This window comes from Lepidochelys olivacea, assembly GCF_965140295.1.
Source record: "Lepidochelys olivacea isolate rLepOli2 genome assembly, chromosome: 4".
Lineage (NCBI taxonomy): Eukaryota > Metazoa > Chordata > Testudines > Cheloniidae > Lepidochelys > Lepidochelys olivacea.
In genome coordinates, this window is record NC_140414.1 from 128,351,071 (window position 1) to 128,374,537 (window position 23,467).

Below are 23,467 nucleotides of genomic sequence, written 5' to 3' on the forward strand. Positions count from 1 at the left end.
TTGTTTAGGAGAAGGTCATGTGGGACATGTCAAAAGCCTTAATAAAATCAATTATTTTAAAATTAGTCATTTATTTTGATCCATAAAAGATGAATCCGTAACTTTTTGAGATGTCCTTGCATTATAGGTGCCATAAAAATGTATTACTGTGTTATGTTACATTGTTTTACAAAAATCAGTCAAGGATGGAGCAGCAGCCTTAATCTCTGCATATCCTTCCTTTGCATGTGTCAGTCAGATCCTTGCTGTTACAAGTGTACGGTGATCTTACACCTGGTTCAGCCCCTTTACATCATGTAAAAAGGGACAGAGAGTGTAAATGGGACCTAAGAAGCTCCATGTCTGATTGAAGGAGGATTCCCTCAGCACAGGCACCGTGGACAACAGCCATAAAGCTAACAACCATAAGCCCATGCACATCATCACTCACGAGCCCTGACACAGTAAGTGTACCAAGGGCATGCTGAAATGGGGCCGTAACACTGCAGACATTCCAGTTATAGGGCAGCCTGGGGATGCTGCTGCAATTTAAAATGCTGCAGGATCAAGCTCTTTGACTGTAACATCTTCATGGCTGGGGTTGTGTCTTTAATGCTCACATGTTGCTCCATCAACAAATACTATATGTAATAATAATTAATAATAAATGTGAACTATCACATCTTTTCCTTCTAAATTTTATTTTGGATTGATGTATAATGGGTTAATTATTATAGAGATGTGTGTATTTGTTTGAATGATCCATTCCAAAGCATCACAGTGGTTATTCAAATGTAGAACAAGTTTCATATACACCAGATTTCTTAAAGTATGTATATTAGAAAAGAAAGCATGGATCAGGAAAATACTTTTGTACCAAAAGTTCATTATATTTTCTACACAACTGAACTATACTTTTCAAAACTGAATACCTAAACTACCCATGCAAATCCTGCATTTGAGCAAACAAGTATGCACCTAAACATATAATGGCCACGTTTGCGTAGCTATGTGCCCACTTATGCATGCAATTAAGGCCACCACCTTTGGAAATTGGATGTTTTTTAATTAGACAAATTATCACTATTGTGAATAAAAACAAGACAATATGCTAGTTTTCCAATTTATACTTTCCCCTGTGCCCCTACACTTTCTTAGGGTTAATATTTAATAATGACAGAGCACCATTTAGCAAAGATGCTCTGTGAACTTTGCACATAAAAGGCTACGAGAGGTGTACATCATCATTTCCTCCTATCCATAGACATACTGGAAGGAAGCTTGGGGAAGCTGACTTGCTGCTTCCCCAGTCTATACCTATTCTGTGGATAGTGGAAAATTCAATCTGACTCCTTTCACTGCACTAAATTCTCTCTCTCTTCGCAAAAACGCCTTTGTTACATTAAGCAAACATTACGGACCCTTTTCCTTCTTGAGGCTGTCAAGGAGGCATGTCTCTAAGTTCTAAGTAGTCAGAGAGGGGTGGTCAAAGGCAAAAATCCAAAATCCATCAGCAAATTGTGGAAAGAAATTCTAGTTCATACTTAAACTTCTAAACCAACCAAATTACGCCATTCAGAAGATTTCATAAATAAAGCCCCAAGAAAGAATGTATTAACATGACTTTGCATTAATTAATGTAAATGTAAATAATATTAATAACTTGAGTATTTCTGAGTATAATCCACTACAAGGAAGTTTAGATCTAGTTAGCTAAAGTGCAGGGCTGATTTATCTATTTAACATATTCCTTTCAACAGACTGGGTGGATTTTGATACTCTTGCCAGATACAGTATGCAGCTGCTGGCAACCTGACCTTTTCAAGTAATACAGTACATTCTGTGTAATAGAATACTTGATAAGGAAAACTAGTCTGCACATGAATCTCCAGCACTACACAGAAGTTAGGATAGGTTGTGTCATTTTAACACACGTCTTAAACTTTTGAATGGCACCTGATAAACACAAGTCTGAAATGCAGTTGCATGCAAAGATATGCCTCTTACAATAATACAAGCTAGTCAGGTCACCTTTTTTTAATTTGCTTTCCATATGTCCACATACAGTCATCCGTATATTGTTCTGCCATTCACTGCTGATTACAGCCATGTACATTTTCCAATCTACTATGACAATATTACATGTATCTGTGAAGCATTCAAAATTCATAGGTGGGAGAATAAATTTTAAAACCATATATTGGCTGCGGCTGACGATGAGGCCGTAGAAAAATCTATAGATGCATTTTTTGGAACATTAGATGGATATATTAGCTGAAGTGTTGATGTGGGAGGTGAAGAATGGTAGATCACAATTTGATTTCTGTACAGGAATGATGACAGTGGAAAGCTAGGAAAATCAGGGAAAAGACAGAAAAACGGCCCACAGATGCTTAGGCATCCAGAGTGATTGATATAGTATAAATCCTGAAACAACAGATAGAGAACAGAGGGAAGTATACATACTTATCTATATCCACAGAGGATTTTTTATACCAAAGTACAATTACGCCCAAGTTTTGGGAGATAGCAGGCCACTAAAAATACCAAAAAAGCGCAATCCAGTGTAGCCCTATTGGCTTCAATGGGACTACACCATTTACACCATGTGAGGGTCTGGCCCTTTTAATTAAAGGGGGAGTTTGGCAGCAGGATGAGCTGCAATGGCAGTGTCTGAATCGATTAGTCAACAAAGCGACAATTTTCTATAACCACATTCAATCTTCAGGGGGAAAAAAAAGAAAAAATTGAGAGCGTTTCTGTCACCGTCCCCCCAGTCTGACACATTTCAAGTGCCTCAAGAGATCTATGTACTTTTGTTTCCCTCTGTCTGCCCAACATCTTTATCAGCAGGAATATGGCCAGCTCTAAGAATAATGTTTATTAGTGAACCACTGCTGCAGAGCATACAGGAGGAGCGGACATTCCCTAGTGCTCTGTGTGGGTCGGTGGGGGAGTTTAACAGCAAGAACAACAGACAACGCATCACACTGACTCTTGTCAGTTTTGATCATTTCACTGGTGGTTTTTATATTATAATTCTTTGATTTGTATTAGCTTAATGAAAAAAGTACCCCATTGTTCACAGATATATATGCTTTGCAATCCTCAGTTCTGGCTGCCTGCATAAGGAGTAGCCAATTCTGATGCTTCAGTAGAAGACAAAACAGCCAAATAAGCTGTAAACGCACCCAAATCAATTCTGCAATGCTATGACATGGGTAAAATACTTCTCCCAGTTCTCATAAGCTCCTGTCTGTCATTAGAGACCCTGATTATTCCTGCTTTCTCGTTTTGCTTCTTGTTCACGTCTTGTAGCTGCACATTTTATTCTCTCAAAGAAGAGTATGAACTACACTGTAGACAACAGACAACGGTAGCTGCTGTTCTGTACTTTCTAGACAATAAAAAACTAGTGGGGAAACTACTATTTACTCAACCTATTGGATTACCTCTTTCAAATCTGTTCCAATATGGGTCTCGTATGTATTCCTCGCACACCGAAAACTCCCATTAAAGCCAAAGGGAGATTTGGGCATGCAACTAATGCAGAACTGGCTCCTAGACATGTAAATCCTAATATACTGTACAAAGCCAACACAGGGCCAAATTCTGCTCCCTGTTACACTAATATAAATCTAAAAAACTCCCCTGAAGTTAGTGTCACTCCAGTGGAGCAGGTTATGATCAATCTGGACTAACAGAGGGCGGCACCATTTGTCTCAAAATTTATTATAGGCAGCACAGGGAGTGGCACTTTCCATTATAAGAACCAGTTTTCAGTTGCTGATAACTTTGCCCAACTTAAACAATTCAGGGTGGAATTTACCATTCCAGAAGTTTGCCTCAATTTGGAACTTAATGATTATCAGTAATTTGTTTGGATTATTTTGTAAAGTTTCAGATAAAATGGTTAAGCTGTTTCCAAGAATGAGATCAGGGGAAAAGAGGTTGCTTCGCCCGTGTTAAAAAAAAATTCTTACAACCACTTTGTTGAGAAGCTATAGCTGTCTTATCAGTCTCTGAAAATACAGCAGTTCACACGTGCTCAGTAGCGACTTGTTAGAGTTTGACAGCTAAATTCTCTGAAGACTCCATCTACACTGAGCATAGTTGACCCAGGCCTTCCTGCAGTTGCTGTTCCAGGCAGCTAGGGACTGCTCTGACACCACGCACAGGAATCGAGAACAGGGAAATCATCTTTCTTGTACTCTTAGTGCTCCCCAAGGCAACATGGTGGAGAAGGAGGAAACAGCCTAACTGGAATGCAGAGGGGTATGAGAAGCAACATGAGGCATAGGAAGAGGTGCAGGGTTAGGGAACAGGGGCTGGAGCTCAAGGGTGAGAAAGGGTTAGAAACTGGAGCCAGGAAAGGTGGCCAGAAAATAGGGTTATCATAGTTCTACATGATGGAATTTTTGTTTATAACTTTTAATTTTTTTTTTTTAAAAAAGGAAATTATATAAAAAAAATATGTTAAAAGAATATGAAATTTGCAAAAGTCAAGCACTCAAAAGTTAGAATTAAGGTTTCTTTCTTTAGTAGTCATAATTCTTTATCAAATTGAACCTCTTTTGGAGACCAAATAAGTTTGTATGTAATTAAATAATTTGTTTTTGCCTGTCCATAATAAAAGTCTTTATGTAAATTACAATTTTCTGAGTATACCCTAACTGACAAAATTATAAATCTGAACATCCCAACCACTTTTGTACATGTCAAAAAGACTTAATTATGAATTAATTGTTTGGCATTTTTAAATGAATTAATGTTTACATTATAAATGCAAAAAACAGCATATAAAATTAGTGAGCTGTTATGAGCCTGATTTGCCTTTCTCTCACTGGTTTTATTTACAGTAGCATAGAAGCATTGATTTCAAGGAAGCAAAAGATTAATCAAGTGCTGTATACAATATGCATCTAATTTTAAAGTGGTAGGACTGAGAGGTTTTTTCTATCTTTCCAAAAATTTCACATCCAAACTACAGGAGAACCTCAGAGTTACGAACACCTCGGGAATGGAGCTTGTTTGTAACTCTGAAATATTCGCAAAAAGAAAAGGAGTACTTGTGGCACCTTAGAGACTAACCAATTTATTTGAGCATGAGCTTTCGTGAACTACAGCTCACTTCATCGGAAGCTTATGCTCAAATAAATTGGTTAGTCTCTAAGGTGCCACAAGTCCTCCTTTTCTTTTTGCGAATATAGACTAACACGGCTGCTACTCTGAAATCTGAAATGTTCGTAACCCTGAAAAAAATGTTATAACTTTCAAAAGTTTACAACATTGACTTAATACAGCTTTGAAACTTGCCTATGCAGAAGAAAAATGCTGTGTGTGTCTCTCTCTCGCTGCTGCTGCCTGATTGCGTACATCTGGTTCCAAATGAGGTGGGTGGTAACTCATGTTTGCAACTCTGAGGTTCTACTGTAAATCTTGCATATCACATTTCAACACAAGAGATTGGTTTGTTTGCATGTTTACAGCAATGATAAAAATCCTGTAAAATTATTCTTATCATGAAAGCCATTAAATACCCCTAACTATGGACGTACAAACATTTGCTAAAAATGTGAAAGCCCCCCCCCCCCTCCACCATTTTAAAAGTTTCCTCTTTCACCACAGACACTGCACAGCTATTGTTCTACAGCTCATCTTCCACCTTCCTGCCCTGCTTGACATACTCCTTCTAACTGCGTATTACATTTCCTCACCTACTAAAACCAAAAGGTGATAGACCTCCCGCAAGATCACATCTAATTTCTCTCTCAACATTACAGTGCATGCAGCATATACCACAAAACAGAAAAAGGAATTTAATCCTTACTCACCAGAGAAGAGCCTGAACTGCAAGAGTGAGATCAGGATGAACGGGCCTGGTCCAAAGCGCTAGAAGTTCATTGGGAGTTTTTCCAATGATTTCAGTGGGCTTTGGAATGGGCTTGAGAGGTCATCTAGCCCCAAAATTAGTATTCTAGGGGTTTGGCTCAGCAAAATTTTCAATATTACAACCAGCAGCCTGATTTAGATATGGATCTAGGTTCAAACTGGGACTATTCAAACCGCAGATTTGGTTTGGGCCCATCCCTATTCAGAATATTATATTTTGGTGCAGTTAGATAAGACCAGGCAAAGGCCAGCAGCAGCAGAAATATGAATGAGCTAGAGCAGCAAGGGAATCTGGGACATTCAACTGATAAATCTGTAATGTGACATTTCAGAATGAAAATCACTTTGCACTGTCCATGCCCATCAAGTGTCTGCAAGCTGTAATTCCAATCTGAGCAATAAGTGCTAGACATGGCAAGTTCCTACTTTGCACGGTTACTCTATACTTCCTATATTAACCTGGTAGGACTGGACGCAACCCAAAAGGGCCTTTCGTCGGGGAGATGCCACGAACGATACAGTCGAACAGAAAGCTGATCTGCTCTCCTTCGGCACAAGAAAGGAAAAAAACACCAGCCCCTGAAAGAAAGCACAACATTAATACAGACTTTTCATCTGCACGCATAACAGAAACAAAGATTAAACATTTATATGTGATGATCAAAAGAATGTTGTGTGCTGTCATGAAAGAAATCAGTGAGATATATTCTGAGCAAAAAAATAAAAGGAACAAATTTAATGGCAACACATTTTGATCCGAGAAACTGTAAGCAGCAGACTCAATCATTTCTACCTTCTCAGTTAGCTTTCTGAGAGTCATGCAACCAAAAACAAATTAAACCAAGGCAAAATACAAGCAGTGGAAAACAACAGCTGTCTGTTTCTTATATTTTTATTTATACATCAACTTTCTCAGGTCAGAGCTGCATCAGTCATCTGCTTTAGAATTTAGGAGATTTGTTTACATATCAAGTATTTACTGTAGAAATCTAAGTTGTAGTTAGAGATGGGGCTGAGCAGTAAATTTCAGACCTGAACCTCTCCCAAGTTTAGGATTGTTTGGATTTGGAACATAGGAATTGCCATGCTGGATCAGAACCAAGATCCATCTAGTCCAGTATCATATCTCCAATAGTGACCAGTACCAGCTACTTCAGAGGAAAGTGAAAGGACCCCACAGTAGGCAAATGTGGGATAATCTGCTCCCCCACATTAGGTCTCAACCTGACCTCTAATAGTTAGAGATGGCTTAAGTACTGAAGCACGGAGGTTAAACCTCCCTTCTTAAATTTTTGCTAGCATTAAGGTTTGATTAAACTGAACTGAGACAGGCCTGAGTCTTGAAGCTCAGGTATGAATTTTCCCATAGTTTAAGGGGTGCTTTTTAAAGTTATATACACAACACCTACATATTGTGATGATTGGTGAGCTATGAATACCGATAGATAAACAGATCTGTCCACCGTTCTTCAGGCCCAAAACTGACCACAATCAAAGTGCAACTAAAATGCCTGTAACTGCTGGTGGTTCAAGAGCAGAAATTGGAAGAGACTCAGTATGTGTTGAGTCAGCCATGAAGGAGCAGGCTGCAGTGTGGTCTGCTCAAATGTTTGGGCTGCAACCTGCCCCTGCACTTGTTGCTGTTTAGAATTCCACAGTCTGAGATCTATAAATACACAGAAGACTTGTGGCTTTAATGAAACAATGTTTTCATTTTAAAAAGTTCAGAAAACAATAAAAAGGTACAGGACATTTCTTTACTGATTATGGTTGAATCCAGTGAAGTCAATGACAAACTCCCATTGGGCCAAATTCTCTTTTCAGTGACGCCAGTGTATAGCCAAAGTAACTCCACTGAAATTAGTTAAGTTACTCCACATTCAGCCCATCTTAATTAAGAGCAGAACCTGACCTATTATATTCAAACAGATCAGGACTTGGTCCTCAAAGAGTTATTTTTCTGCACAGTATTATAAGCTAAGAATTCTTTTACCCATTTTCCTGCGTACCCAAACAACTAGTATCAGTTCTGTGTGCCTATTATTAACAGAATGTAAGGTGATCCCATGAGTTGTCATCAGATCTTTACCCTTCATTCTGTTCTCGTATTTTGCTTTCCATTCATTAAGAATAGCACTCAGCAAACTTAGAATGAGAATCATAAATAAGTAAATAAATAAGCAAGCTTTGAGCTGAGTGTTGTGCAGAGGCTAGATAGCTCAGGGATTGCAGATGCCATACAGAATCCTTTACTTCTAGGTTGCCAGTATAAATCCAACTCAGGTCAGACATAACCAAAAAATTATCTTCTGTTGCTGGTTTTTTGCTGATCTCAGTCCAGTTCCCACTGGACAAGTGCCCACATTAGAAAAGGCTCTGCCATGACTGACAACCTCAGCAGAGACAACAATGACTGAACGGGCATCAAGACTGAACTTATTGTATGCACCACCATGAAGTGTTCCTGCAAGTTGGATTTGAGACACACTAGAAGGGCAACATGTGGAAGTTTGTGCCCTGCAGTATGGATAAACAGAAGATTTCAGCCATTATCCTCCCTGTGACACAGGCCCATAATCTGGGCATAATCTTTGACTCGGCCCTCTTGACACCCTTCCAGTCTGTATGTAAATCCTGTCACCTCTTGCCACAGAACATGCTCTTGTCCAAGCCCTCATCATCTCATACCACAGCTACTGTCATTTCCTTCGTTCTGTCCTTGCCTCCTCCTTCCTTGCCCCACTCAAGTCCGTTCAAAACACTGCTGCTAGAATCATCTTCCTGACTTGTTGCTCTGGGATGCCACCCCTGATAGTGCCCCTCCATGGGCTCCCACTTCCCCATCACAATAAGCAAAACACCTCTGTACTCATCTTCAAGGCCCTTCACCTTTTAGTGCCATCCTGTCTATGAGATCTAGTACATAAGAACATAAATAAGTATTCTATGGCAACGTCATCCTCCATCTTTGTTCAACAGCAGCCTTTAATAGCTGTTAGTGCACATCTCACTTAAGCACTTTTGTGTTTTCACCCATGCTGCGCTTTAGATATGGGATCTTAAATAAAGATTTCATTGTCTCTTTCAGGCACTGGCCTCTATGTGGGTTATGCAGAGTCATACCGGGGGGATGTATTGTGCTTCAGGGTGGAGGGGAAGCTCACCTTCAGGGGTTGCATTCTCCCCCTTGCATGCTAGTCCTGCTGTGTGCAAGCTTTGGGTGGGATTCAGGTGAGAATACTCCTTGCTTCCAAGGTCCTGTAGTGGCACCAAATCTTGTATAAAGGGTGTCAAATAAGGTGTCTAAGACAAGGTTATGTTTTGCTGGTTATGATTATGCTATCTATAAATACAAAAATGATCCATGCATAAAGTTATAAGTATTGGCTCTATACCAGGGGTGGGCAAACTTTTTGGCCCGAGGGCCACATTGGGGTTGTGCAACTGTATGGAGGGCAGGGTGTGCGTCCCCAAACAGCCTGGCCCCTGTTTCTGCCCCCCCCACTTCCCACCCCCTGACTGCCCCCCTCAGAACCTCCAACCCCTATCCAACCCCCCTGCTCCATGTCCCCTGACAGCCCCCCTGGGACTTCCACCCCCTATTCAACCCCCCTCTGCTCCTTGTCCCCTGACCACCCCCGCCCGGGACGCCCCACCCCTAACTATCCCCTGGGATCCCACCCCCTTATACAGCCACCCCTGCTCCCTGTCCCCTGACTGCCCTCCAGACCCCTATCCACACCCCTGCCCCATGACAGGCCCCCTGGGACTTCCACTCCCAACCCTCCCTGTTCCCCATCCCCTGACTGCCCCCCCCCAAGTACCTCCTCCCCATCCAACCGCTCCCTGACTGCCCCCCAGGACTCCCTGCTCCCTGACACAACCCCCCGCTCCCTACCCTCTTACCAGCAGCAGGAGCTCACAGCCGCGCCACCCAGCCAGAGCCAGCCACGATCCCCATGCTGCCCAGTAGGAGCGGTGGGCCAGAGCACTGCCTGCACGGCAATGTGGCTGTGGGGGAAGGTGGACAGTGGGGGAGGGGCCAGGGACTAGCCACCCAAGCCGGGAGCTCAGGGGCCGGACAGGACGGTCCCGCGGGCCGAATGTGGCCACGGGCCGTAGTTTGCCCACATCTGCTCTATACTGTCTGTAGTTCAAACTTGTGCTATGCTTCTGGGTGACACCCCAGACAAGTTGGTGTCAGCTCTGCCTAGCCTGCTTGATGGCCCATTAAGGACCATCAGCCATACAAGTGACCCATTGAGAGAAGGCAGACACGCCTTGTGACTCAGCAAGGTATACAGGGACATGCCTACGGACAGAACTCTGAAGTTTTTCCAGGCCATGTGATGGATAGCTTGTCTGTGGGACAAAGAAAGAAAGACCACATGGCAAGAGAATATAAAAAGCTGCTGCAGCTCCTCCATCTTGTCTTCAATCCTCCTTCATACCTCGGGAGGAACTATGCTACACTGAAGCTTTGAACAAAGGACTGATGACCCATCCCAGGTGTGGATGTTTGTACTCCAGAGACTTGATTTGAACCTGCAATTTATTGTATCGTTGCAAGCCTGAACCAAGAACTTTGCCATTATTGTATGTAATTGATTCCTGTCAAGGTTCCTTCCCCACTCTGAACGCTAGGGTACAGATGTGGGGACCTGCATGAAAAACCTCCTAAGCTTATCTTTACCAGCTTAGGTCAAAACTTCCCCAAGGTACAAAATATTCCACCCTTTGTCCTTGGATTGGCCGCTACCACCACCAAACAAATACTGGTTACTGGGGAAGAGCTGTTTGGAAACGTCTTTCCCCCCAAAATACTTCCCAAAACCTTGCACCCCACTTCCTGGACAAGGTTGGGTAAAAAGCCTCACCAATTTGCCTAGGTGACTACAGACCCAGACCCTTGGATCTTAAGAACAATGAACAATCCTCCCAACACTTGCACCTCCCTTTCCTGGGAAATGTTGGATAAAAAGCCTCACCAATTTGCATAGACCCAAACCCTTGGATCTGAGAACAATGAAAAAGCATTCAGTTTTCTTACAAGAAGACTTTTAATAGAAATAGAAGTAAATAGAAGGAAAGAAATCACCTCTGTAAAATCAGGATGGTAGATACCTTACAGGGTAATTAGATTCAAAACATAGAGAATCCCTCTAGGCAAAAACTTAAGTTACAAAAAGGATACACAGACAGAAATAGTTATTCTATTCAGCACAATTCTTTTCTCAGCCATTTAAAGAAATCATAATCTAACACATACCTAGCTAGATTACTTACTAAAAGTTCTAAGACTCCATTCCTGGTCTATCCCCGGCAAAAGCAGCATATAGACAGACACAGACCCTTTGTTTCTCTCCCTCCTCCCAGCTTTTGAAAGTATCTTGTCTCCTCATTGGTCATTTTGGTCAGGTGCCAGCGAGGTTACCTTTAGCTTCTTAACCCTTTACAGGTGAGAGGAGCTTTCCCCTGGCCAGGAGGGATTTCAAAGGGGTTTACCCTTCCCTTTATATTTATGACAATTCCATTTAACCAATTCTAGCTCTCTTCTATATCTTTTTCCATTTATGAATAAACCTTTAGATTTTAGATTCTAAAGGATTGGCAACAACGTGATTTGTGGATAAGATCTGATTTGTATATTGACCTGGATCTGGGGGTTGGTCCTTTGGGATCGAGAGAACCTTTTTTCTTTCACTGGGGTATTGGTTTTCATAATCATTTGTCCCCGTAACGAGTGGCACTGGTGGTGATACTGGGAAACTGGAGTGTCTAAGGGAATTGCTTGTGTGACTTGTGGTTAGACAGTGGGGTAAAACCAAAGTCCTCTCTGTCTGTCTGGTTTGGTTTGCCTTAGAGGTGGAAAAATCCCAGCCTTGGGCTGTAACTGCCAGGCTTTAAGCAATTTGTCCTGAATTGTCACTCTCAGTTGGGTCCCGCCAGAACCAGCATCATTACAAGGGGGTCAGACAATTATTTAATGATGGTAGATGTTGAGATTCAAAAAGTCAAAGCTTTATAACCGTTAAAACACAAATGGCCAACATCACACATCAAAATATACAAAGTCAATAACCTTAAATCAAACTCTAGGAAGTTCTCAAGCAGCACTTTTCTTACTTTGCTGATCTGTAAATTTCTATTATTTTTGAGGGAAATATTTTAGTTGGTTTGTGTATGTACAATTAAATCGATGTTACCAACATTTACCAATCGAAATCTAATCCTTTCAAGCCTAATTATTTACAAATACATCACCTCCAAACAGGCAATTTCTCAAGATACAAAAAATTTTGCAGGGTCAAACTTATTAACACTTTGCTAGAATATGAAATTAAATAGTAATAATGTGGTCAGTTTGTCAAAAAGATGAAAAATGTCCAAGAAGTCTAACTTACAGAGCAGCCTAAATTCTGAGTAAGTGAACACTTCACTGCTATTCATCATTAGGCTCTCGCATGTCTCAGGCACCTTAGTCATGCCTTAGGTTAAATAAATATTAACACACTAACATTGTATAAATAACATGAAGGTTGATATGCAGACTAAAGATGTGAAGGCAGGCCAAAGTCAAAGCTGATTTACTCTGTGCTACTCAGTGGCATAACAAGATTGCCAGTGATGGGCATAGTCTGATTGTAGATTCAGTTTATCTTAAGCACCTCACCGAAGGTTGATTCAGGTGGCACTCAATTTGAAAAGAGGCCACATCCTTTTGGGCTTTGCCACACTGATGAACCTCAACAAATTTTATTTGTTTAGTGATCCCCTTGCATGTCTCTGACTGCATGTATACAGATACAGAATCAGACACCAAAATCAGTCAGGGGAGACTAAAACACACTCTTGTCATGTCTGCTGAAAGGTGCTAATGCCTGCCCTCAAGAGTGTTGGATACTAGGTAAATCACTGAATAAAATAAAGGGGCATGCCTAAGAGCAGACACAACTGAGACTCTTTTATAGTAAAAAAGCTGGACACAAAGTAGGGGGTTGATGCAGGAAGCCAGAGAACAAGCCTGTCTGAGGGAAAGAGTGGTGGTAATGGGTCACTAATTAGATTCCAAAAGCAGGGGGTAGGTATTGGTTCCAAGCTGTGAGAGTGAGCAGAATCAGTGTGACCCTAAAATAAAGCAGAGCTGGAGGGACAGCCATGCAGGGGACATGAAGTCCCTTCCTATCCTACACTTCTATGATTTTATGATTTCTTGGGCACAAGGCTGGAGTGTCTGTCTTGGGATTTCTACAGAAGCCCGGGTGATGTAAGTTCCTACTGCAGTTCAGGAAAACACATCTCTAACGTGTATATTTCTGTAGCTAAAACAGAAGAGATCAAGGATTACTCTAACTCTGTGCCACCGATTTCTCATCCTAACGCAATCACCGCAAAATGGTCCAGAATACTGGCTTTCCATTTGGCCAAAGGAGCAAACAACAAGAACTACAGAGGGTGAAATTCACCACTCCGCTTACAGAACCCCAGTAAAAAGGCTACAGGTGGGTAATGTACCAGGGGTTAGAGACTAAACTAATCCCACAATCTGAAGACACAATTTGAGTTAATGGGGCGAAACAGTGTCCACTGTCACTCCACACTCACCTGGCCAGGCTTCTGTGCATGGATCCTTGTAAGTGTGGATAAAACACTCCCCGTCTTCCTCACCCTCTGCAAGGTTATCAGATGCTTTAGTGGAGGTTCCTACTGCCTACCCACCAAATACTCCTTCCACTGCCATGCAGGAGTACAACAGAGCTTCCATGACATGGAGGGCCTTCTGAAAGGGGGAGAACTTCCACCAATTGCATAAAATTGGACTCAACAACCTAAAACTTAATTTAAAAATAAATCAATTCCTACCTGTGCTCCTGAGGGCTCCGATACAACAGCTACTAAATAGCCTTTTGACTTTACTAGAAGTGAAAGCAATGAATTCAGAGACCCAGTGAGAGAAAAACAGAAAGGCAATCATGTTGGCTTCTGCAGCAAAATAAATATTGATCTATTTAGGTTCTCTTAGGTGCCCTTTCACAATACTGTTTGATCCCCTCCCTTAAGAATAAGTGACAACAGTGATCTCTGTCTCTTGCTTTACCAATTAAAGCTAGATTGACAATAGAGAAAATAGTAGTTTATGAGTCCTGGTAAGATGCTACATGGTGGATGGATGGACTTGCAGTGTGTTTCTAAATGTTAAATATGTATATGCAGGTGACTACTACTTATTTATTTCTGGTGTGTTAAATTTCTAATTGAGAAGTTCTCTGCTACTAGAAATTATACAGCTCAGTCGTCCGTTGGAACAGAGTTCACTGCACAAGCATTTGGAAGCTCAGGAATATGTGGTATGCATCACTGTAATACCATGCAGCTGTTTACTAGATTGAAGAGCTCTCTCTTCATGGGTAAGGGACTTAGTGGAAAGCAGCCTGCAGCCAATCATGCAAGACTGAAACACTAAGCCAGTCGTTAGTGACAGTTGGCAGTATGATACTGTACAATCAGTCCCCAAATGTTAAAGAGAAAGTACGATCGGGAAACCGGTGGTGAAACTAAATAATATCTTACTGAACTTTGCTTAGTGTTTTTTTAATTCTACACACAAAAGCCCACAGAAGTTGTTCTGTAATCGTACTGTGGAATGGTATGCACCAGCAAACTATTTACATGGAACCCCACAACAAGTAAGACTCTGTGTGTCTGTCTGTGTAGGAGGAAGGTTCATAAGATTTCAGTGAATTTACTACACATGAAAGGTGCCATGTAGACAATCCTGGAGACCGAAGTCCACAGAAAAAGTACCACACTGCAGCAATGCAAGTTTCTTCATGCTTTCCCATCAATGTGCCTTAATCCTAACCTTGAAGGACCCCCTGTAGAGATGAGATAGCTCATTCAGGCCGTGTCCTCTCTTTTGAAACTGCATCCATTCAGAATAGGATAGTCAGCTTAACCCAGCTCACATATCCTAGACTTGCACAAAACCTCCAGGGCCCAGTCTGCAAAAGGCTAGCCATGGTAAAATGCCTGCAAGTTGGCATGGAGACTCTACACAAACCAGAACTGCCCAGAAAAGTCTTTAGCCATTACACACAATCTATGCCTCAATGATCCCCTCCTTATCATCTGTCTTCAAGAAAAGGTCTAGTGACCTCCCCATGCGGGGCTCCTCTGGTTAAATGGCCCCTTCTGCTCTCCCTTGAGCTTTATGGGGGTGCCAGCAGGCTTTTCAAGGGGCACCCACTGTAGTGGAGAAGATAGGAAGCACCCACTTCCCTTCCCCAAAATGTCAGTAAGATAACGGAAAACACTCCTGCTCCCATTGCCAGCCAGCTGCACACACCCTAGCACAGTAGCTGGCATCCTCTTAAGGGTTCTCCTCCTAGGAGATGCACTTGTGGGGAAGGTAGGGCGGCTTCAGACCTGGTTCAGGAACATTTTCCTCAGTCTTGGGCTGAAGTACACAAATGTAATAGAACCTGAGCCCATGTTGAATCTTAGTGGCTTTTTGCGCATACTACATGAATTTTTCACAGCGCCCTCGAAATCAAAAAATCTCTCGTAAAGGGTAACAATTTGTGGTCACTACAAATCTACACTATATTTGAACTAGTCATTACCAAACATGTGAGCAATTCCTTCCCTAGATAATTCTTTCAACGTATTTTGAGCCAAAACACATTTACAAAAAAATGTGGTGTGTCTGAACTTCAGCTATGGATGGATATTGTGCATGCAGTACCCCTGGCCTGAACGTACACTTGTTTGCAGCTCCTGGAAACAGAACAAGAAAGTACTTTCTACTCTCCGGAACTGTAGTACAAAAATAGTGCTGTTCAGGGTAAACAAATCAGAAATTAAGGAAAACTGGAGTTGGGTAGATGTTTTGTTTTGCAACTTTAAGAATAATCAGTTAGTCCCATGGAAATGCTGTTTAATTTAAAATACATTGGCAGCATATTCTTGAATATTGTCCCACCTATCTGAACTGGGCTTTTAAATCTTCTTCATGCTGGCAATTTAGTTGTGCTAAAGTGGGCTGGGTTCAAACTCCCACCTGAATCAATAATTATCATCGAAGTACACTTGTTTTAGGTTCTTCTATAGCACCTGCCAGCACAAGTTATTAGTGCCTTACCATATCAATTTATCTTCACAGGGGGAAATTATTAGGAGGAAGAAAGGCACAGAGAGTCTGTGGTAATATTCAGACCCTCTGTGTCTCAGGTCTGATGGTAACATCCAGAAATGAACTGTGTTCTCCTGAAAACCTGATGGTCCAGTGCTTTAACCGCAAGACCATCTCCTCCTCCTAATAATGAATATGTTATTGTGGAATCTATTAATAAAACCTTAAACTCACTCTTCCTCCCCAGTCAGAACTATAATCTGAGGGAACAAAAATGGATTAACAAAAAGCAAGACTACATTAGAAGACTCTACATAACACAGAGCACCATTGTTACGATGACCTAACAATTAATATTAGAATGTAGGACTTATCATAGTAACCCAAACAAAAGCACACTTCCCAATACTCTTCTTAAGGTGAGTTTATGGAGGTTTTGGAGAACATAGGCAGCCAACTTGTGTAAATATACACTTTCAGCTCTTTTTGTAACCAGATTTCTTGTTCTATAAAATTAATATGTCCCTTTAACTGGTTGTCTTCATTAACTAGCCCAGTTTTGATAGTACAGGACAGTAAAAAAGAATAAGGGATAAGGAGATGGAGAGTTAAATATATGCATGAGGATGGTCTCTTCTGTGCCACCATTTTTTCCTACAACAATCAATTAGAGTAACATTCTACGTAGGTAGCGATTCAGAAAAGCATCCCTGCTTGGGACAGCACTTAAGCACATTCTTAACTCAGACTTAAAATTAAGCATATGCTTAAATGCTGTTGTGCGTAGGGATGTTCTTAAGTGCTGTTCTGAACCAGGGTCTCACTGGGTATGTCTACTCTGGAATTAGACACCCACGGCTGACTTGGGCTCACAGGGCTCAGGCTAAAGGACTGTTTAATTGCAGCATAAACATTTGGGCTCAGGCTGTAGCCCGAGCTCTGGGACCCTCCCCTCCCACAGAGTCCCAGAGCCTGGGCTCTAGCCCAAGCCCAAATGTCTACACTGCAATTAAACAGCCCCTTAGTCCAAGCCTCACAAGCCCAAGGTTTTTAATTGCAGTATAGACATACTGTTGATAATGTTTTGAATGTTGCTAATGGCAGATAATAGAAATATGGCATTTATTTATTTATTTTATTTACAATGGCAGATTTTTTTTTGTGCAACTTATGACAAATGAATGCACAAGTTCTTGCTCTTTAATAGCACATGTACGACTTGCAGATCATGGCACATCTTTCAGTGGGAATTGTGGGCATTCGGGACCTGGATATATCAGCTGAACACTCTTGATAATAGATCAGTGTCCCCCCGCCCTGCCCAGCAAAAACACCAAAATAAAAATATATGTAAATATTACTTTTAAAAATAAAAATGAAAAAAGTCTACAGGGTTCTTCTTAGCCTGGTCTCCCACTGATTATTTTCCAACATATTCAGTAAACATGGATACTGCTCATGGCGGACTCTGCATCAGATGACATACTGCACATTCAGTTACACCAATAAAACTCATACTAGATTAAGGCTAAAATATACTTTGTGGGTTTTTTTTTAACATGGATTACAGAGCCATAGCAACACTAACATTCACAACACCAGACATTGATAAATAGTTGACGACCATCCAGAACTCAGACACTTCACCTGCACAGACTTAACCATGTGTTTAAAGACCATTTTAATCAACATCATATCAAGAAGTACAGCATATCTTCCTGGGTCTGTGAAAATGCCCCTTTCAATAGGGGACAGCAGGCCTATTTCTTTTCTCACTGATAACAGTTTTACGCTAACTTCAGTGGCAATACTTCTGATTTACCCTGTGTAAGTTGGGAAAATCAAGCCCTTTATGTATCCTAGGACACTCACGTGGCTAAAGGTATAAACACCAATCGTTAAACTAAAAGTTTATTTACTATGTGATAGACCCTCAGTAATAATCACTTTGCTAACTGTGCAAAAAATTAGTGGCCTACACCTTTCTTTTGAAAGACTCAAGAGATGATGTAGCAAATTCTATATTGCTGAAATGTCATTCTTGAAAAATAAACTACAACGCGTTTACTTCTACTGTATGAAGTATACACATAAAACTAAACTCCAATTGACAAAAAAGAATACATTACATTTTGAGATGCTTTATATCCTTAAGTTATCATTTTTGTTTATTTTGTTCATTAATTTTCACCATTTTAGTGAGTCTGTATTTTATTGAATAAAGCAATAGTGCATGAAATATATATAGCACAGATTCTTGATTAATAACATCTCATTAATAAGAAATGTCTGAGCATCTCCTATATATCCTTAGTAATATACTATGACATTAATATACACTTCATTATTCACTACAAACAAACCCACAATATTTGCTACTTCCTACACAATATATTTAATAAAGTGGACAATACAAAACTTGTAAGGTCTATACACACTTACACAGTCATGTTTCAACATCAACATATTAAATAACATCACAAAGATCAATCACTCTGACTCTGTCCTTTTCTATCAGTACATCACACTGAGAAAATACATAGAACTCTTAAATAATGTACCCTGGGACTATATTCCTTTTCAAATTGTAACTAAAGATTATTAATACACTATAGATAATAAACAGTATATATCCATTTCCGTTACAGAACATAACAAGGGGGAAAGGTTAAGGCTGGCTTGGTACTACAGATCAGGTACTGGAGTGGATTATGTGGTACTAGGAATTGGCTGGTCCAATTGTCTATTCATTTCTAGTCTTTCTAACGTTTAGGGGAATATTTCTTACAGGTATATAATTTTTGTAAAGAAAGTTTAATTTAAATTCTGTGGCCTTTGGGTGTGAATTTCTCCCCACCCTCTCTGGGGAGCTCATCAGTGACCAGTCAAGTCCTCGTGCTGAACATCAATGACTGGATTGTCCCCTAACTCAGTGGTTCTCAACCAGGGGTCCGGGGCTCCCTGGAGGGCCACGAGCAGGTTTCAGGGGGTCTACCAAGCAGGGCTGGCATTCGACTTGCTGTGGCCCAGGGCAGAAAGCTGAAGCCCCAACACATGAGGCTGAAGCCTGGGGCCCCATGCCCCACCGCCAGGGGCTGAATCTGAAGAGTGAGCAACTTAACTTCATGGGGCCCCCTGTGGTGTGGGGCCACAAGCAGTTGTCCTCTTTGCTACCTCCTAAACACTGGTTCTGGCTTTTATATGCAGAAAAATGGTTGTTGGGGCACAGCTGGGCTGTGGAATTTTTAAAGCATGTTGGGGGGGCCTCAGAAAGAGAAAGGTTGAGAACCCCTACCCTAACTGAAGGGACATTCACTATTCCTTACAGAGCTGCACTCTGGGAACGCTTCATGTCCTTGTACGTCCTCTTGTAGCAGCAATGTTACACAATGAGGTGGTTTGACCGCAGGAGTAAACAGCACAATGGCATAAATTTACTGGCCAGCTATGAGACAACCAGCACAAATGCCTTCCCCAAAGTACTCAACTCCTTGCATTTCCCAGATTTCTTGGCTTAGTCAGGCAGCCAATGAAGAAACATCCTTCCAGAGCAGGATGGCTGCTAAGTAGGCATTTTCATTTTGGTCTTCACTTACCCCTAACATTTCTACTGTCAAGAAAGAAAACTACAAATGGAATTGCATTCAGTCATTCTCTTCTCATGTACACTAAGTAGCAGTAAATCTCTCTGCTTTACACCCATGGTAATAACATTCTCCTCTTCTCAGCTAAGCAAAGCACCAAACAAATCAACCTTTTAAACAATGCAGATTTCAGATACATTTTTAGTGGTTACTGGAGACTCTCTGTGGGAAAGGGAGGGGAAGGCACCAAAGAGAAGTGCTGAGGTTTTGTTAGTTACAGGCATGTGAGGCCTGGACTTCATATTAGTTTTCTATTGGCCAGTAAGGTACAAAAACTGCCATTTTCACTTTTGAGAAATTTCAGGAAAATATTCGTTTTTTTTCCAGTGAAATTTGCAGAAAACAAAACACTCTGAAGCCAACATGTTCCAATAGCAACATCCCACAAACCACAGAACTGCTCATCAAGACAACATTTAAAGCCCCCATTGCTCAGAGAGGGAAGGAGAACGTCTTCTCCTGAGGCATCTGTTTGAAGAGTCAGGGGGGAAAATTGAAGCCAAAGCATCACATCACTTTTGTACCATTTATCTAGTACAAATCACAGCATTTCTTATCTCCAAGAGAGCCTTAGTTCTAAGTGAATACAGTACTCCGTTCAAACAGTGAAATGATATACTCTCTCTTTTGAGGTGCTTATGTTAATAAAGATTAATACCTGATTTAATCTACCAATCTGTTACTAAATTTATTTAAAGGTTGCTTGGCATTTCCATGATAATTCCCTGCAGTGTGGGGATGAGGAGCTAAATATTGCAGCTGTTTCATATTTCATCAGTTCAAAACTTGGTACTCTGTACAAATGGTCAGGAAACAGCAACAGCTTCTAAAGGACTTTTCACTCCATTTTAGATGCTTGTGCAGAAACTCTACACAGTAAACTGCTCCATTCAAAACCTAAATACATTTAGCATTTTCAACAAGTAACTAAGGGCCACATTTTCTAATGCAAACTCTGAAATTACTCCTGCAGTGCAGCATACACGTATGTTTAAACACACAACCATCAACTGCATATGAACAGTTTTTTGCACATGCAAATCAAGTAGCTGCACCTGTGATTTCATGACCTGAAAGTGAAAATGGATATGCACATAACTGACAAGCACAGTTCCAAAGTTTGCTTTTGAAAATATGATGCTAAAGGACTATTTGGATTTGGCATCCTGCAAAATTATATTAGAGTGATTGATGTAATTTTGATCAACTGATAGATTTGAATGGATAGATTGATATGATAGTTTAGTAAAATAAATAATACACTGAGACTTGGTTCCAGTGGTGGATTAATGCACAGGCCCACAGGGCCCATGTTCCAGGGCCCCAGCAAATTTGAGGGCTCCTGCAGGAGCACCAGAACCTGGGTAGAAGTAGGGGAGGGGCCGCCAGCAACAGAATCGTGTCCCCTCCCCCTGCTCCTCCTCGTCCCCCTGAGGCCCTGCCCCCTGTCCAGGCTGGAGCCTGACCATGGTAAGAACCGCCCAGGGAGCATGGGCCACTGTGAGGAGCCCCTGGCCCGTGTCTCCACCACCCAGGGCAGCTGGAGGGTCCAGGGCTCCCTACAGAGTGGCCCAGGCTCCCTGGGTGGCTCTTACCACAGCCCAGCTCTGCCGGTCTCCAGCTCGGCCAGGAGGCAGGGCCTCAGGGAGGAGGAGCAGGGGCAGGGCCCCATAGCGAGGGGGGCTAAGGGCCACCTCAGGCCCCCCACTGGGAAGAGGCTGGCGCCACTAGCAGGGGCTACACTTCACAGTGCGGGGAGCTGATCACCTTATCTCCCCCCACTGCGAAGCACCCTGCCACTGCTGCTCCGAGCCTGCACAAAGCTACTACACCCATGTCAAAAATGGGTGGGTGGGCATGGCCCCTCTGACTCCCCTGCCCCCCTGCCCTGCCCAGTTCTGGTGCCCCAAGACCCCCCATAGTGTGGGGAGCCCCAATGTTCTTTGTGCCCAGGGCCCTAATAAATCTTAATCTGCTTTTGATTGGTTCCGAAGACATTTCTCTGAAATACCCAGAATCACTAAGTTGTGTAATAACTAACCTATATAACCACAGGATTTTATTTTCATTATCCTTGTCCTCCCTCCCCCTTTCCTTCTTTTGTTTCTTACATGCCTTTGTTTTTTCTCATCTCAAATTAGACTATAAAACTCTTCAAGGCAAGGACTGTCTCTTACTTATTGTCTGCAAAAACAGAACCTTGATTCTGGTTGTACTGAGTCCTAGAGGAAACAACTATCCTCTACTACAATACAAATGATAATATAATCTTAGTTTAATAGATTTAAGGCCAGAAGGGATCATCTAGTCTGATCCATAGCACAGGCCGTAGAATTTCATTCAGTTATTCTTGAACTGAGAGCAAAAAGTTGTGTTTGACTGAAGTATACCTTTCAGAAAGGCATCCAGCAATATTCACGCAACATCCATCACACCGATACTATTTTTGTCTGCATAACAGTGCTCAGTCCTGCAGCTTCTTGCATACATGAGTAGTCCCACTGAAGTCAATGGGACTACTCATACAAGAAGAGCTTCAGGATTAGGTCCCTAACTTGCACATTAATCAGACTGGTATTTATTTATCTGCAAATAGATTTTAAAAAACTAGAATGACAGTTTCCATTTGTACTTACAGAAGCCGCACCTGGTGCCCCCTTCAAAGATGAATCCATTAGGGACCGCTCCATATCGGCGCAAATCTGAGAGCTTCCACTGCCCCATGACCGTGGGTGGAAGGTCTTTTACAAGGACTAGAATGTCATTGCAGAAGTGAAGAGTAGCCGGTCCACTCTCCAGCTTAGTGCCAGGTGCTACAGCAACATGAAACCTATGAACTATTCGTGGGCAAAAAAAAAAAAAAAATACAAATAAACCAATTAATTATGGTAGCAAGCAGGAAAAAAAACAAGCATGTTTGTAACAGAAACCAGTTTATTTAATAGTATTGTGTAGACTGAGTCCTAGCTACTATGCCATTTGGATCTACTATTATCAGATAAGGAACTCAGAGCATTTTTTTCCCCTCTAATAGTTCTGGGTAGCACCCAGATATCTTGGCAATGGCAGTATGGTTGCCAACCCTACAGGATTGGTCTGGCGTCTCCAGAAATTAAAGATTATGTCGTGTGATTAAATCTCCAGGAATAAGTCCAACCAAAACTGGCAACCCTAAATGGCAGTCATGGATCACTTGCACAGATATTAGGCCAATTTAGCTTTTGGAGCAATGCATTTAGGCTGTGAGCCATAGTTCAGCAACATGACTGATTAGAGACAGCTTTTTCCAAACATCCTTAAAGGGTGATGTGTTCCTCAGTGGTCTCGTTTCCTACCCCTGTTGCCTTCCCCAAATGATTCACCTCATGTTTAACCATCAGGACTCAAGGACAAATATATTCATCCCCAGATAACTGCATTCCAATAGGGAGTAGAATCCTCCAGACATCTTGGCCACACCCTACCTCAATTCCATTGAGAAAAGGAGTACTTGTGGCACCTTAGAGACTAACAAATTTATTTGAGCATAAGCTTTCGTGAGCTACAGCTCACTTCATTAGATGCAGTCCATTCCATTCCACTGATTGCTCAACTCTTTGCTGAACCTCTCCCCACCTCCTTTACCCTCCTTCTTCAAAATGAACCCTCCTCCTCCGCCATGTCAGGCCTCCATAGGCGCTTGCGTTGCTGCTGAAATTGGAGGGTGTGAATGGAGGGCCTCACTTTGACATTTCCTGCTCTCACCCTCCAGCCTGCTCTTTAGAAAGAAGCCACTGAGTGTTGACCCCTCTCTGGCTGTTCTGAGTTGCTCTGACGTTTC

At 41.7% G+C, this 23,467-nt stretch overlaps 1 protein-coding gene across 1 annotated transcript in view; it reads right to left on the minus strand.

Moving 5' to 3' along the window:
• The window catches only part of DOK7 (docking protein 7), a gene marked incomplete at its 3' end in the record, with an annotated part of 107,982 nt that overhangs the window by 64,883 nt on the left and 19,632 nt on the right, over window positions 1-23,467 (minus strand). The window contains exons 4-5 of the mRNA XM_084625317.1: window positions 22,284-22,484; window positions 6,331-6,450 (exon numbers count right to left, since the gene is read on the minus strand). Coding sequence (XP_084481443.1) covers window positions 6,331-6,450; window positions 22,284-22,484 — 321 coding nt within the window. The remainder of the gene's footprint in view (window positions 1-6,330; window positions 6,451-22,283; window positions 22,485-23,467) is intronic.